This window comes from Agelaius phoeniceus, chromosome 13 (genome assembly GCF_051311805.1).
Source record: "Agelaius phoeniceus isolate bAgePho1 chromosome 13, bAgePho1.hap1, whole genome shotgun sequence".
Taxonomy (NCBI): domain Eukaryota; kingdom Metazoa; phylum Chordata; class Aves; order Passeriformes; family Icteridae; genus Agelaius; species Agelaius phoeniceus.
Genome location: NC_135277.1, coordinates 10346085 through 10362622, shown reverse-complemented (window position 1 = coordinate 10362622; position 16538 = coordinate 10346085). Strand labels below are relative to the sequence as shown.

General features: G+C 38.7%; 1 protein-coding gene across 4 annotated transcripts; it reads left to right on the top strand.

Moving 5' to 3' along the window:
• The first annotated feature begins 893 nt into the window (after positions 1-893).
• Positions 894-11124, top strand: DTWD1 (DTW motif tRNA-uridine aminocarboxypropyltransferase 1). Of its 4 annotated transcripts, none has more exons than XM_077185488.1 (6): positions 894-1062; positions 2841-2895; positions 3230-3468; positions 4524-4667; positions 5511-5784; positions 9439-9748. In XM_077185488.1, exons 2-6 carry the CDS (start codon positions 2865-2867, stop codon positions 9666-9668), a joined length of 918 nt encoding a protein of 305 aa, XP_077041603.1. In that variant the 5' UTR covers positions 894-1062; positions 2841-2864; the 3' UTR covers positions 9669-9748. The 4 variants fall into 4 exon arrangements, with proteins under 4 accessions (XP_077041603.1, XP_054498146.2, XP_077041602.1 ...); XM_077185487.1 differs by having other exon boundaries at positions 985-1062; positions 3190-3468; XM_054642173.2 differs by lacking the exon at positions 894-1062 and adding an exon at positions 9901-11124 and having other exon boundaries at positions 2758-2895; positions 3190-3468; positions 9439-9664.
• Positions 11125-16538: the final 5414 nt, after the last annotated feature.

Here is a 16538-nt window from a genome sequence, read left to right as displayed (position 1 = left end):
ACAGCACACAGGCATTTTCCTCTATGGTATAGGTGTAAGAAAAAAGAAAGTTAACAGCAGAGAGGCTGCTCTCTTAAAGGTGAGCCATTTCTACAAAGCTCTTTTGTAGTGCCCAAGGGTCTTGGAAATACAACCTACACTCAAACTCAATTCTCAGTTTATAAATTCTTATTTATAGGCTTTTATTCTTCTAATACACAAAATACTACTTCATATCCTTAGATGTTAAGAAACATACTAAATCTGTGAAAGATATGTAAAGGCACTGAATCACAAAGACAGAACTTCCATTTCCATCTCACTACCTCCACAATATTATACTATTATTATTCATGCACTTCTAAAGTGCACACTGAAGAAAAAGTGACAAAACTGCCACTATTCTCTCGTATTCAGTATTTTGTTTACAAGCTGGAAGCTCTGTGAAGATCGCAGATTAGACGAAATTCACCCTAAAGGCTGAATATTGGGTAAATGCTACAATGGAGCAGCATCCTCAACCAGGCCAAGGAATCCCACAGAAGAGATCCCATATTCCCTTTAGAGAGAGATTCAAAACAAGCAGAGGAATGTGGCAGCACAATTCCTCCAGCCAATAAATACGCTCTAAGGATTCTACTGGGTGACGGGAAAAATACAGAGTTTAAAAAAAAAAAAAAACAAACTGATCTATCTTTCCTGGAGTTCTGACGGGAGTCAAAGCCGCAGCCTCACACCCCAGCGGCTCCCAGGCGGTGCCGCCTCACGGGAGAGGGCAGCGCCGGGCAGGGGACGCAGGGCAGGAAACACCTGGCGTGGGCCCAGCTGGGAACGGCGGCATTCTCCCCCCTGCCCAAGGAGCTGGAAGTGGTTTCTGGCCAGTTTTTTGTGACCCAAAGCACGGAACAGCCCATGCGGGGCGTGAGGCGCCCAGAGCAACGCAACCCCCTCAGACAGAGGCGGCCCGCGGGAGCCGCGCTCAGCCCCGGGCTGTTTCCGTTCCACGCCTCCCCGCGGCGCCCGAGCCCGGCACTTTCGTTCCGGGGCCTGCGAGGGCCGCGCGGGAGCCGCGGCGGGCAGCGGGTGAGGAGCGGGCGGTGCGGGGGCGCTGGAGCCGGGCGAGGAGCGGCTGAGGAGCTCCCGCGCCGGCGCGGCGGTGGCGGCAGGAGAGAGGAGGCAGCGCGGCTCGGGAGCGCCGAGGGGCCGCGCTGTGCGCGGGGCGGGCTCGGGCGGCCCGCGGTCGGAGGCGGCTTTGCGCCCACGGGGGCCGCGGTGCCGCTGCGGCGGCGGGACGGGGCCGCTCAGACACCGAGCGGCAGAACCGCGCTGTTACCCGGGGGCAGAGGCAGCGGCCCAGGGCTGTGCCCGCCCAGCGCCCTGCGCTGTACGCCCGCAGAACCTTCACTCGGAGCCGGCCTGCGCTCACCCCGCTGGGCTGATAGCAGCGGGCAGCGGCATGGCCGGGGCTGTAGCACCCCAGAGCTATACACCGCCCCCCGAGGTGCACCGGCCGACCTGCTGAGATGTTCTAGAATTGCGGCTGGAGTGTGGAGGGTACCCTCCACCGGCAGCGATTTACCAGGGGTTTAGAGATGAGGTGCAGATGGAGTTGTTTAGTCTTAAAAATATCTGTCTGACATGAGATTTGGATCTCAAAGTTCTAGTCTGTCATTTTCTGAAATGTACTGTACTATATGTATAGTGCTGCAGCCTGGGCCCAGCTATTAGTTTGAGGCCACAGCGTATCCCTTGTCAGCATCGATAACAAAAGTGCTCCAGGGTGTCACCGTTGAGCGGCACAGAGTGTAAGACATTCCACTGCAAAGAATCAGTTTGCAGGCTGGGAATGCATGTCCAATTCCAGGGCCTCTCGCCCTCTGCTTCTTGAGGAAACTTGATAATAGCACAGGTTGCTCTGAGATGTAAACTATACTGGCTTTATCTCAGAGAAACGTGAAAGCAAATCGCACTAGAAAATTCGTATGCATATTAGATTTTGTGTTTATTTGAGTGGACTTCCCTGACCTTTCAAAAGTTAGACCTTGGCAGAGGGGAAGGTATCATAGCATGCATGAGTATTTAATTTTACCAGAAAATAACAGTTTTTTCTGGGATTGATTTTAATTTGGTGTTGGAAACTTAGCTTAGCTTTTTGGTTTTGTTACTTTCCAATTACATTACACTTGATTTTATTTAAACGCTTCATTTTGGATTACATTTCAGGACTTACTGTTTGTTTGTTTTTGTTAAATATGACTTTGCTACACGATTTCATAAGTGTGATCCTTGACATGAAAAAGTAAACCTAAATTAGCTGAAAGTAAATCCTGAGAAGAACTTCTTTCATTGCATGTTATGCAGCACAAAGTGCCAGAGGCAGTTTATAACTACTGCAGGCTGTGCAGGCTCCTGGCTGGGGCTGCTTGGGGGCTGAGAGGGCAGTGAGAGGGGGCTGTGAGAGCACAGCAGCACTAATTCTGTCTGCCCCAGGGTGGGCACATGGTCATGTTTCTCATGCCTTGCTACATGGTGAAAATTCTGTGCCAGCTGTAGAGGGTGAGACAACAGCTGTCCCGAAGAAAGCCTGACAAAAATCCATTGATGATACTAAATAAACACAAACTGGTGGAAGTCTAGACTGAGTCAGCACTTACTATCTGGAACATGGGGCACCAAAGCCCTTTTCTAGCTGTTACTTTTCTGCCTCGAGCTCTTCTCCTGGAAAATTTCTTCTATTTCACAAAGTTCTATCCAACAGGGATTTCATTCAGGTTATTTGGTTGGCCCACACGCAATAAATTTTAGGATAGAGATCTAAATTAGCACAATTAACTTTTGTCTTACAAATTTCTATCCTGTAGGCATATACTTCCTTGTCAGTAGTCATGTTGGAGACAAATGGGATTGCTCATCCAGGTAAACACTGCTTACAGTGTTTTCATAAACTTTTAAGCACAGATCTTAACAACAGAGAAATAATAGACTTCTGCAGGACTTAAATAAGTGGGATAGTGAATGTGCATCTGTGCATTAAGGATGCAGATCTCAAGTTCTTTCCAGTTTATCTCATGCAAATCTTTTGAATCAGATGATTTTATTATTCTTTCTGTTGTATGAAACCTGTTCTTAAATGGGATAATACAGAATATTTTCCAGTAGATTAGTTCATAGTAATTGGCTTTTTATTTAACAACATTTTGTCTGTTTCAGCTAACCATGTCTTTAAATTCATCTACACTTTTAAATGAAGGAAATGCTCAAGGAGCAAAAAGAAATACTGAGTGTTTGGAAAGCCTACTGCAGAGTCCATCACCTATTCAAGATAATCCACTTCAACAATTACAGTTAGCATCCCAGGAAGTACTGGAAAGAGCAAAAAAGAGTGGGAGATCAAAATGCCCCCGATGCAATAGTTCAAGGATGTTTTATTGTTATACATGCTTTGTTCCTGTCGAAACTGTCCCTACCAAAGAAATTCCAACTGTGAAGGTTAGTATTTCTTAATAATTTTTTATAATATCTTTGGGGTTTTAGTTACTGTGGACAGAGAATAGTCTGTCTGCAGCCATTTCTTTTCTGGCTCAGTCTTTACAGACGTTCATTTTGAACACAGTTATAAGTATGAATAAACTACAGTTAGATAAAATTACTGTTCTTACTTGAGGAATTACATGTACAAACACTGAAAATGTTCCAATCCTCACATAAACATTTATGTATCTTCTAGATGAGAATATAGGCTGAAGTCACTCAGCTTCTCATGCAACTGTGTTTCCACTTAGTTGTAGAAAGTTTCTTTATGGTGCTCTTGCACATTCTTCAGTTTCTAATAACTGTGGCCAGAAAACGTTATATTGTGAACAAAAACTTTGTCCAAAACCAAGGGTGAATTTTACATAAAATGTGACCTAAAAGACATTCCTATATGTCATGGTTCTATAATTCAGATAACTGCTGTTAAAATATAAATAGTAAAATGCCTTTCAGCTGAGTTACTTGGGGGAACGATCAGAAAGGACTGAGACAATTTGCAAAACCAGTTAGGATATAAGATGCATTTTGAAGACAGTGGAGTTTGAAAACATCATAAAAAGACTTTAGAAGTACTTTTGAAATTTGACCTAGTAAACTTAGGTATATTTTCATTGAAATAGTAATTTTCACAGCTGGGTGAATACCTAGTAGAGATAGAACCATTATCTTGCTCAAATTAAGACCACATCCAGCTTACCTTATTGATTCTGTTTCTGTAGATTTTACCACACTACTGCTGGCAGCATTCCAAAGTGCATCACTGCTTACTTAGCTATTTGCATAAATTGAATGTAGTAGGTACTTCTTCTAACTTGTCTCTAGTTTAGTTCTAAACCTATAAAAAAAAATCATCACATACATTTTAATTACACACCCATAGGAATTTCTTCCAAATTTTGAATAAGTTCTTGTTTGTTTCTAATAGATAAGTTCTAATAAGTTCTTGTAAGTTTCTAATAGATGTTTGCAAATATGATGATAAACACTGCTTTTTTCTCCTTTTACTCTAGTTACCTTTGAAGATTGACATTATTAAACACCCAAACGAAACGGACGGCAAAAGCACCGCTGTGCACGCTAAGCTCCTGGCACCTGATGATGTTACAATTTATAAATACCCTTGCATTCCAGAGTATGAAGAGAAGAGACACGAAGTAAGAGATTCTCTAGAGATAGCCAGGCTCTGTGCTGGGGAGGTGCAGCTTCCTCCTGCAGTGGTAGTGCCCTGCAGGGAGGAAACCACTGCTCATTAGTGCAGTCCATCCTGTGATTAGCTCTGCAAACACACAGTTCTGGACTGTAACCTTTTCTCCAAAGCTGAAAGACTGCAGCACTATTTAACCACCTTGAACTTTCTATGTTCATCTCCTCACATAATGGAGAATTGGATTTACTGTGTATCTTAGAAATGTTTTGCCTATAAATGAAAGTATTCAACTTGAAGCAAGTTAAACAGCAGTTGAATCTTGTGCTCATATTTAGCAGCTGCAATATTTAAACCTCCTTAAAATTTTAACATTCACTATGACACAGGAAAACAAGTAAAATTCAAGTCTTGTCTATCATAGCATAGAGCACAAAAAAAGTGAGTTATGAACTCGGATGTGTATGTTCATTTAAATGGTAAGCTATCATTTTTGGCCCTCCTGCCCCATAAACTGCAGTAACAAGTGACATTTGAACTTCCTCAGGGCAGACACCATTGTCTCAGCTGAAAAATCTTCTTAAACAGAACTGTTTGAGTTGGTAGTAGAGGCATGGGAGTAACATTAATTAAAAATCTCTGTTAAGGATCTCAATTCATTAACATGTTTTTAACATGGATTTAACACTGTATTGGACAATAGAATATTTTTAAGAGATACTATTTCATCTTGTCCTGATTTAAATGTTTATAGACATTTATATAAATGTTTATAGACATTAAATGTCTAATATAACAATGCCTGTTGTTCTATTAGATTTTATTGACAGATCTCTTTGTTTTCTCCATTCAGATAGCACTTATATTTCCTGGCCCAAATTCAGTTTCAGTTAAAGATATTGCTTTCCATCTCCAAAAGTACACCAAGAAAAGTGTCTGTCCTAGTGACGATGACTGTTCCAGAGAGCCCCTTCTTAAACAAGCAAAAATAGAATGTGAAGCAGAAAAAAATCCAGATGAATGCATCTCAAGCAGCAGGAGTGAAGGTGCTAGACTGAAGAAAATAATATTTATTGACAGTACCTGGAATCAAACTAACAAGATAATAACTGATGAACGACTTCAAGGTAAAAAAATACAAGTTGATACTGAGACATTATTGCTGCAGAAATGATTAAGGGACATATGTCTCTAACAGACCTGAGCACAATGTAAGCTTGTATGTACCCCTATCTCTGAGTGTCTATGAAAGATTCAGCAGCCTGTTCCAGGGCTGTAAAATACTTCCTGAGCCAAAGACTCCATTACTTTTCATGTCATATAATTTATTTTGCAAAAAGATAATACTAGTACTAAGAAAGCATTTCCATTTATTTGTCTCACTTCTCTGTTGGAGCAAATTTCCTCAGTCTCAGAGAATGGGAGCTGTCATGTTAGACAGTAGAACAGTAGTTAGAAAGGCCTCTGAAGGAAGCCAGGAAGATTTTTTTGCAGGTGGCTGCCTGCTTTCCAGAGACCCACGGGACTATTTGTGTACATGTTTGTGGCAGACAGGCCCCAAGAAGGTAAATAAGGGATTTAGGAGGTTCAGCACAGGTTTGTCATGCCTTGGATTCTCTTTCTCCTCAGGTTGTTAATGGACATTTCCATGATCTCACTACTCCAGACAAAAAAGGAATGGCTGCTTGCCCTCCACTCCCTTCCAACTCTTGAGAGCAGAAATTGGTAATTCTGCAAAAAGGTTTTGTCTTAGGTTCTTTACAAGAAGTTTACATTTAAGCATTCTAATTAAAACCACAAAAGACAAAACATTTTAGCAATAGCATTCCATTTCCTTTGAGATGAATAGGAGTTTGAAAATACTTTCATTAGTGCAAAAAGTGCACTTAGCTGGGAGGCAGGTTGTCAAGTTTGTATGCAATATACATATATATATATATATACACACACACATATACACTACTACTGCTTCATGCTAGATCCTACAAGGAATTTCACAGACTTTCTTGCATAGAAGATGGATGTCTAGTCAGTTTATTAAAGAATCCCACATGTTAGTATGATATATTGGCTAATTAAAATCCTGTTATAAGTACTTAGTTTAACACAAAACATACTCTATCAGCTACATTGAAGTATTACTGTAAAGATTAGAGGAATTGCATGTTGCATGCTAATGTAAGGCATTTGAAGTTTACTTTTAGAGGACAAATTCAAGGAAAATAACAGGCAGCCAGGGGAACTGAAAATTTCCATGGAAGCCTATGCATATATTAGTCAAAAAGTCTTAATTGGTGTTACTTTGGAGCTCTTGAATGGTTTCCAGTTTCCCTATGACAATGCTGATTTGATGTACTACTCTCTCCTTTCTAGAACATCTCGGTTCCAGCTGTTTTGCAGCTCCCTGGGTTCCTGAGCACCTTTCAGGATTGCTGTGAGGTTTAATAGTGTCATGCAAGTCAGTTTCTAGTATGAGAATTTTACCCATCCACACATTGGGTGTAACAGTGTGCACAGCCCGTGCATGTATTGCTTTCCTTAGTGCCTGTCATAAAGAACATAAATTGCATTAATACCCCTTTTAGAGATTGCAGTTTTCACTTCCAAGATGAATGGGACAGAGTTTCCTTAGGCATAAACTGATGACATTTTTATGTTGTACATACATGAAAAATAGAGAACTGTTTTCATTTTTCAGTTCAATTGCAAATGAAGTCATCATCCAGCAAAATATCCATCATATGTTAAAGTTCAAAAAGGAGTGTTCATAATTCCAAATAAAAAGTAATTGCCATACTTATTAGGATTAAGTTACAAGAAATATTGAAGGAAAACATTAATGAAGCCAAGAAAACATAAAGAAAAGCCTTGTGTTTTGTAAGCCTATATTTATATAGACAGTAAATCTAGTAAATTGTGCTGCAAGAGAAAGCAAATGAGTACATCGATCTTAAAATTAGAACTTGGACAAAAAATAGTTCTATATCTTGGAAAAGTGTTAATATATCTTTAGAAAACAAAACTAAATCAGTTAAAGACAAGAAATACATGAGAGTTGGTAATGTCTAGGATTGATTACTTCATTAAAAGTGATCCCCAGATCAGAAAACAATCAGTTGAATTTAATGTTAATGATGGCTTTCTCACATGAGTGATGGAGCTTATTGGCAACATCACATGATTGTTAAAGAAACTGATTGCTTTGGGTTTTTTCCCTGTAAGTTGTAATTGCTTTGTATCAGCCAAATATTTTATTAGCTTATTCATTAGCATTGTGGGGTTTCATGTGAAGGGTGAGTATTTGTAAGCAAACATTGCCTTTGGCTGTATACAGATCCAGTACAGATGAAACATGCTCACTAAACTTTTATCCTTAACCCCCTCTGGTTTTTTTTTTTTTTTAATGAAAGGTACTAAAGTCTTTTTTTTGAAAGTAACTGATACTCCACTTGTGGTAAGCTCAGTAGTGTCCATGGTCTTGCCTTCAGTGAACTTTTGTTTGTGTTTAAACCACAACTACGTGGGAGTTTATGCTGGAGGAATCATCCCTGAGATTTACTTCACTGCTTTTAGGGTGAAAACACTGTGGATTTGATGGAAGTTTTCATTTTGGTTAGGCCTGAGAATTCAAGTGGTGAAGAGGGCAACAAGCTTGATGCAGTTTCCTCCTGCTATTTTAAGTTTCACATGTGTAGTATTATTAGAGGTAATAATTAGACTGTGTATGCTGTTTTGAGGTTTTGGTTCTGAAATGTCAATAATAACACTGAAATTCAGGGACAGACTCTTCTGTTCAGGTTTGGTTCTTTTTTTTTAATGCTGTAATTGAGATTTCTTCTACAATGCAGGATACCATACCTTACTAACTGCAAAGCAAACAACTAAATCCTAACCCTAACCCTTTCTGAAACTTCCCTGTCCATAACTTCCAATCAGTTCTTAGACCATACTGGTTTTTGTACTGTTACCTGTATTAAACTGTCCCATGAGACAGAGTATCAGATTATGATAGAAAAAGATAACTTTACAATCTGCTTCTGATATTGTTGACAGTTGTGTACCGTGTTCTTCATGATCCAAGTGCCCATCCTGTTTAAAATTCATCTGAATAATAGAATAGTTACAGAGACTAAAGTAGATTAAAGATTTTTTTTTTGTGCCATACAGACACCAAATTCCCTCTTTCATCTTAAGTGGGAATGCTTTTAGTATCTAATAAAGTTAATTGCAGGATGCTGTCATACTTACTCCTGAGTAATTTCAGTGACATTTCAGTTACTTAACAAGCATAAATTAAAAGTTCCTGGCTCTTGTAAATAGTCCTCACTTCAGCAACACTAACAGTCTAAGGGATTCTGTTTTACACTTGAAAAGTATTAACTTTGCAAAAGATGAAATAATAATTTTCTGAACATTGATGAGTCTTGGTAGATGTGGATTTCACTCTTGCCATGTGAAGCGACTCTGCAGTTTACTGAGGGCTGTGTTGCTGTTTGAATGAAAGGATAACTTGTAATTAACTGCAGATTTGAAGATTGTAACCTAGGAATTACAGCACTTCATCAAATTCCAAAGTGATCCAAAAAGGGGGATAAAATTATTGCCTCAGTTTTACAGATCAAAAGTGTAGGTACAGGAAGAGAAATTATTTTCATGCAGGCACTGAGCAGGCTAGCAGCAAAGTCAGAAAACAAAACTAAAGTCCTGGTGCTAAAGTCTTGTTTGACATTCTGGCCACCAATCCACATTGTCTAATCTAGGTCATCTTTTTTCCTTGACAGGGTTACTGCAAATTGAGTTGAAGACAAGGAAAACTTGCTTTTGGCGTCATCAGAAAGGAAAACCAGATACATACCTTTCCACAATAGAAGCAATTTATTATTTCCTTGTGGACTATCATCAGGAGATTTTGAAAGAGAGCTACAAAGGACAATATGATAATCTGCTTTTTTTCTTTTCATTTATGTATACATTGATTAAAGATGCCAAGTGTTGTGCAGGAAAAGAGTAAGTTGTCTGTCGGTGTATGACACTACTTTTTCTTGTAATAATAAACTGCACAAACAGAACTAGGATTTTTTTTTTTGGAAATAGACTGTACTCTAAATAATGTCCAGAAGTGGGCTGCAGACCTCCTCCCGCACGCTTGAGGTTGTAGAACTGCTCACATGAGCAGTCTTATTAGAGTTACTTATTTGAAAACAGTTACATTTTCCTAAAAATTGCTGTACTTCAACCTACAGGCCTGACGTGCTCACTGTGATGAGCACATTTCCTGAGATGGGAGTGGAGGACCTGACCCCTCTTGCTGTAAGAAGTGATCTCTTAACTGTAAGAAGGATTTAGCATGCTGGCTTTCCATTGTGACTAATACTTCTCTCAGATGTTTTCTTTGTGGTTTACACAGCAATACTGATTTTGCCTTCGTGGCATCAAAGGCTTACTGAATGAGCAGATGGTGTTTAGTTGCTGGGGTGAATGGCAGCAATAGAGAATGAAAGAGCACATTAATTGAATATGAATTATATACTTTCATGATTAATTCTGGAAATTTCTTCTAGTAATAAAAAAGTGGTCTCTTTAAACACTGTTATACAATGTATGATTTCTGTAGTACCATTCGTGTACTCTTATATTAGGATTATTCTCAAATTCTTGGGTAATTTTAGACTTCTTCAAACAAATTTAGTTAAGTGTTTATTACTGTTATATATTATCATTATTTGAGGGAGCACTAACCTAACAAATGTCACTATGGCATATTGTAGGCACCACAAATACTGGTTCTGACCACAATATTTCTGACAAGGCTTCCTCAAACTAGGCAGGCTGTGAATCTGCTCTGCTTTTCCTTTTGCAGTAAAGGGCAGATTAGAACAGTCTCAGTAAGACTTTGTGCTGATGGGAGTTTTGTCATGGTTGTAGTGCTGCTGTCAGAGTCATCAGGTGTGAATGCAGTTTTGCCAACCTACACCAGCACAGCCAGTGCTGGCAGAGAGAACAGACCTGAGCTTTAGAGCAGAGTTATATGAATATATTTTAGATCATACATTGATAATTATATTCCTAAAGTAGAAAAAAAAATTATTAAAGGTACAATATAAGATGGATAAATATTTCTGGATATTCTTAGAAATGTGTTACTTAAGATAAAATATATCTTGTCAAAGTGATAGACTGAAAAATTACAATAGATTATTTTTTAAACAAAACATCAAAGTTTTTGTTATCATTTTTAGCATACTCTCTAGGAGGCCACTCACACACCCTGGTGAACATAGAAATAATGTCTTGGAAAATACTTCAAGAAAATGTTTTTATACTTACACAGCAGTTCACACAGGCTCAAATAGCTGGTTTGTAAAAAAGAAACCTGCGTTTTTAATAGTGAAAAAAACCCTGCATTTCAAGGTGAAATCTTAATATTGTTTCAAACACAAGATACAAATACACTCTCTTACATCATACCTCATATTGGTGTGCTTATCTGTACAAGCACATATAAAAATGTATTGCAGTGGACAACAAAAACATATCCCCATTTGCAGAACAAAATGCTGGTTATGTTATGAAATTACGAAATGTGCATGAACTATAACAGCACCACAGGAAACACAGGCTTGAAGTCAGAATTAGAAAGATAATTTTTATATCTATCTATATATTGAGCTCATGTGCCAAGCAATGAGAAAAATCAGCAGTTGTGTCTCAGTGCTATTGAAATAACACTGCCTACTCATTTGGTTCTTATTGCTATTGAGAGGTTATTTTGGCTTTTTAAAATGATTAATGTTATTTCCTTTGGTATGAATTTTGATAGTCTTTTGACATTTCCATCTGTTCTTGTATTTCTTAAACAAAGATTGTTGGGTTTTTTTTTTTTAAATCACACAAGTATAATAGCTTGAGAAGGAAACTTTCACCCACTTTAAATAAACAAAAATAAAATTAACCCACTGACCTAATGTTTTACAAGAACCAGAGAGAAAAATCTGGGGGGAGATGGGGAGTTACTTCCAAGACACATTTCCCTGAAAACATGTTTTTTATTTAAGAAGCAGAGGTCAGATAAAAGCTTGTATAAGCTGTTCTTCATTACTTTTGGAAAATAGTTTCATAAGGTGAAAAATTGTTTCCAAATTTAAGTTTTGTGTATCTCACTTTATTTGAACAATGGGAATTAAGAACCTTTTCCAAAAGAAAATTAGTTTTAATTCTCAGATGAAATTAATGTACAGAAAGGATTTTAGATCTGGCATACTGTGTCCAGGAACTGGGTTCAGATTCTTTTTCTTCCAGTGCAACCTCAGTGTAATGCAAAAGTCATTTGTTACACCAAGGGACAGAGGCACACCTAATATCTGTAATTCTTTACAGTCTGTTGCTGTTCCTCTGATAACCTTTTATGGGGGCAGGAAGGAGGTTTTTGTCACTTCTGCTGCAAATCTGTCTTGTCTGAGCAGCAGATGTAGTTGCCCTTTCTCTCATATATATATAAAAATATTTACATCGTCTATTTATTTTTGATGTTGGTATAAGAAGCCAAACCAAGTCATCCATCTCACACTGAAAGCATCTTAGTACAACTGATACATTTCCCCAGCTTTGAGACTAAAGAAAAATTTTGTTCCACTAAATGAAAGCAATGAAGTGGTTAATCCTTTCAAGTGCAATTAGCAGCACTGACCTCCCTGTTCTTTAAATTGAGGGTCATGGGGAGGTAAAGGCCAGTTCTGGGCCTTTTCTTTCATATCAGAATACCCCTTCACTATCTCTTCTGTTTCCAAAAACATCAGAGACCAAGAGAGAAAAACAGGCTTCTGCTTCCATTAGCAGTAACTTAAACAGCCATAAGTTAAAGGGGGAGGAAAAGGAAGAGCATCTCTATCTCCTCTCACAAGAGGAGACATCTGGCCTCCTGTGGGGAGGCCCCAGATAACAAAGAACCTGTCAATGCAAACCTCCACGATGTGTTCAGAGAACCATTTTACCTGCAGTCTGGCTCATTCATTTCCTGCCACTGAAGCCATCTGCTTTTGCTTATTGTGGGTATTTTTGTTCTTTGTTTGGCCAGGAGCATGAAGTGGCTTCACTTTAGCATGCCTGTAAGCTTGGTCAGAGGGAGTATTTAATCCTTTTCTCAAAATGAATAAGAGAGGGAGCTGCTGCAAAAAACAATTCCTTTCCTGGAAGGTAGCAGAAATGTCATCCAAGCCGAGGTTGAATAAAGGGTCATGACAGTGCATGGGGTGAAGATACATTGAGATTGAAAAGAGATGCCAACTTGGAAGCTACAGCACAACTCCCAAAGCACTTGTAATCTTACCTGATTTAAATCCTTTGCTACTGCTTCTTGCAATTTTTGAGTCCATCTGGTTTTCCACATAGTGTTCTTCAGGCCCAACTGCAGAGTAATACAAGGATCTGTTCTTACCTTGCCCTTGTATTGTGTTTCAGTACTTGCCTGAATGCTCTAAATATCAGTCTACATAAATGATAGTTATAGCATACTTGTACAAAATGTAATGTGATTTAAAATCCATCCTGCCTACCCCTACCTTCAAAAGTGCCAAAAGAAGAAGGGAGGGAGGGAAACTTCCTATTAATTTCCTATAATTTACTATAACACAATTCATACACTCCCAGGTGCCATTAACTTGTGTCTCAGAGTATTCTGGGACACAAAAGTTAATGGTGATTGCAGCACATTTCTAACAGGAAAGCTTTCTCACTAAGATCAAAATATGTGGCACTTAAACTCCTGATCCACTGATACCAGAATATGAGGCCACCTACTAAGGTACTGAAGGACTCAACATAGTTCCTAAACTGTTATTCCTTGTCTTGAAGGCCACCATTTTAGTAAAATTCTAATGCTGTCATTAAGAATGTTAATTGTGACTGATCAAACTTAGTAATACCAACATTTAAAGGAAGTGTTTATATGAAAAATCTACCAGATTCTTCCTGTTTGCTTGTTGGGAAAGATAGCATGTATCTGCCATTTTATGGATTCAGAAAAGAAATGAGATGCTGGGGAATTTAGAAAGTAGTCTATCACATAAAACTACTCATAGTGGTGTGATTTCTTCACCCCTATCTGCCAGAAATAAATTCAAATAATTCTGAAGTTCCAGAGTAAGAGGTGGGAACTAGTTCTCTAATGCAAAACAGACAGCAGACTGTATTTTCACCTCATGGAAAGTGGAAATTTTTGTCTAACTTTAGCAATACTGGTGCGGTTGCCACATGATTTTACTGCTGACTTCTCAGACCACTGGTGTTGCAATAGGATGTTTAGAAACATACCACAGAAGAGTGAACAGAAGAGAATGTGCTCTACCAACATACCCCAGACTGAATCCTGCTCCTTCTCTGATCCTGTGCACTGAGCTTCCCTTACTTGTAAAAGTAATTTTTGCCTCTGAATAAAGTGTCCATCTATGAAACTGGGCCTGTAAGCCAGTTTAACTAGCATGAAATCTAAAAGCTTTAGTACAATTCTTGAAATTATTTGCTTTGGAGATGGATACTAATGAACTGAAGAGAATCAAACTCCTTTAGATTTAAAAAAGGATCCTTTTGTCTTTTCTACAGAAGACCAATACTTGGGGTTCCAGCAAAAGAAGCTTGTTCAAGCTGACTCAGCCTTCATTTAATTTCCTAAAATTAAATAAAAATTGTGTATTTCAAGAACATCATAATGTTTTATTTCTTTCAAAAATTATTTTTGAGGTTTTAGTTTCATGACTAAGTAGTTTGCCAAATGCAGCATGAATTTCAGCTGACCTGAAACTGCATTTTCTAGTGATAGTACTGCTGGAACATGCAGTATAGTTTTTCTGTTTGCAGGTTTCCTTTGGGCAGAATCAATGCTACAGTCTTTTTCTTTTTTCATGTTTACAGCAGACAAGGAAGCAACTTGATACAGCTTCCATTGTCAGAAGCATCACATAACACACCTCAGTCTACTTGAGGCAGTCGGATCACGTTACTTCCTCTTAACCTCACATATGTCTGAGTGTGGTGACAGTATTGGCTTTACTCTGCATACCTGTGTTGGTTAAGAATACAAAAGTGCTTGCATTCTATTCTATTGTGACTGTGTTGGCAAAAAAATATAACCTAGAAAGCTTTACATCACCAAAATCTTCCTCTTTTCTCTGAATATGTCTTACTTTTTCCAGAAAACTGGTTTAAAACCAATGCCTGAGGCAGCTTCCAGGGAATTGGCAAAACTAACAAAATTATAGTGTCAGACTCTTGAATGCAGAATGCTCTCTAAGGTGGGCATGGCTGATTTTGCTCATTTTAAAGAATTCATTGAAAAAGAATGAAACCCATGAAAACTAACACAGTGGATTCAAACAATCAAGGTAACATGCAATACTTGCGCTGCTCCAACATATGGATGGTCTGATGGCAATGGCCAGGATTTGGTTTTCTAGGCCTCTGCAAAGTTCTGCCCTTTCTATATAGACAGTGGTGATTTTCAGCTAAACATGTGCCTTTGTTTATTCATCTTTGAGGCATTGATTTAGAAAATACATTGCTAGTTTATATTTCTATATGTTGGCACTTCTCTTGTAAGAAATTAATATATCATAACTAACTCTGTACTAAATTCTGTCACTGTCTTTCAGTACCTTGTTTTGTTTTCCAAAGTTCCAGTATTGGCATGCTACCGATAACAGAATTGGGATCTTCCTGTGCTGCTGAGTTTACTGTGTCATTTGCACCAGTGACCAGAGCCAAGTCTGTATCTCAGACAAAAAGGAAATATATTACAAAATGTGTTATTATAAAAGGAAAAGCCACTGCTTCAAGTTATCAAGACAACACCAAAGCACATTAATCAAGCATACAATAAATGATGACAGTTTGTTGTTTCATCTGAATGAAAAAATTAAATCCATCTGTTGGTGTTCAAACCTAGAATCCAATCTTGGCAGTTCCATGTGCTAATGAAAACTATTGAAAAAATTTCATGCATTCTCTATGCAAGATATCATAAAAATAAATACTCCTAAGACTTAAGAGGCAGTGTTACGCAAGGCTGTGGTGAGGTCACTAAACAGAGCCCATGTGTGGGATCTGAGGATGACGTGCATTATGTTATACCACATAGAGTAATTTCAACACTGCTCACTCACAGGCCAAACCTCCAATATCTGTTCTGATCAGCTCCTCAGTTCCATGGCTCTGCATGCAAGAAGGTGGAATTTACACCAAATCCATTGGAGCACCAGGAATTAACATTTTAGTTATTCAAAAGGTTCCACCACTTAAGATAGTAGAACACAGCTCTAAAAATTCCTTATAATTCCTAAAACCTCTAGCCATGCTGCTCATGAAAGGTATATTTCTAGTGTAACACTATTGATAAAAATATAGGGTTTTGTTTAGAGCTTTAGCACCAGCAGTATCAAACAGATTTCCCTTGTCCTCCTCGTGCTTATTGAATCCTTAAGGACCTCTTAATAGGCCTGTGAAATATCTGAAGAAGCAGCACTACTCCCTTGGCCCAGCATACTTACCCATGTGCTTACCAAGTTTAGGGTTTTTTTTCCAAAGTTGTTCACTGTTTGCCCAGTAAAGTCAAGCTTAACTGTCTGTACATTTGTTCAGTCTCCTAGAGTCTGTATTAAAATCAGCACCATGTTAGAGCTTCCATTTCTCTTGACCTTTCTAACTACAGGGCTGGCTGTGCTTCCCAGGAGCGTGGCAACCTGAGAAGAATGAGAGAAGAATGTTTGTCTGTACCATTTTTCTGTCTTCTGCAAGAGTCCTCCAAGTGACTGAGAGGCATGAGCCAAAGGAATTTAGTGTACTGTTACATGGAGAGCAACATGATCTAGGGCAACCATAGGTCTACTGTGAG

Excerpts from the sequence above, each read along its gene's own strand:
- DTWD1 (XM_054642173.2), top strand. Across the intron at positions 5,785-9,438 it reads AACTGATGAACGACTTCAAG|GGTTACTGCAAATTGAGTTG; the intron begins GTAAAAAAATAC and ends TTTCCTTGACAG. Across the intron at positions 9,665-9,900 it reads AAGTGTTGTGCAGGAAAAGA|GCCTGACGTGCTCACTGTGA; the intron begins GTAAGTTGTCTG and ends TTCAACCTACAG.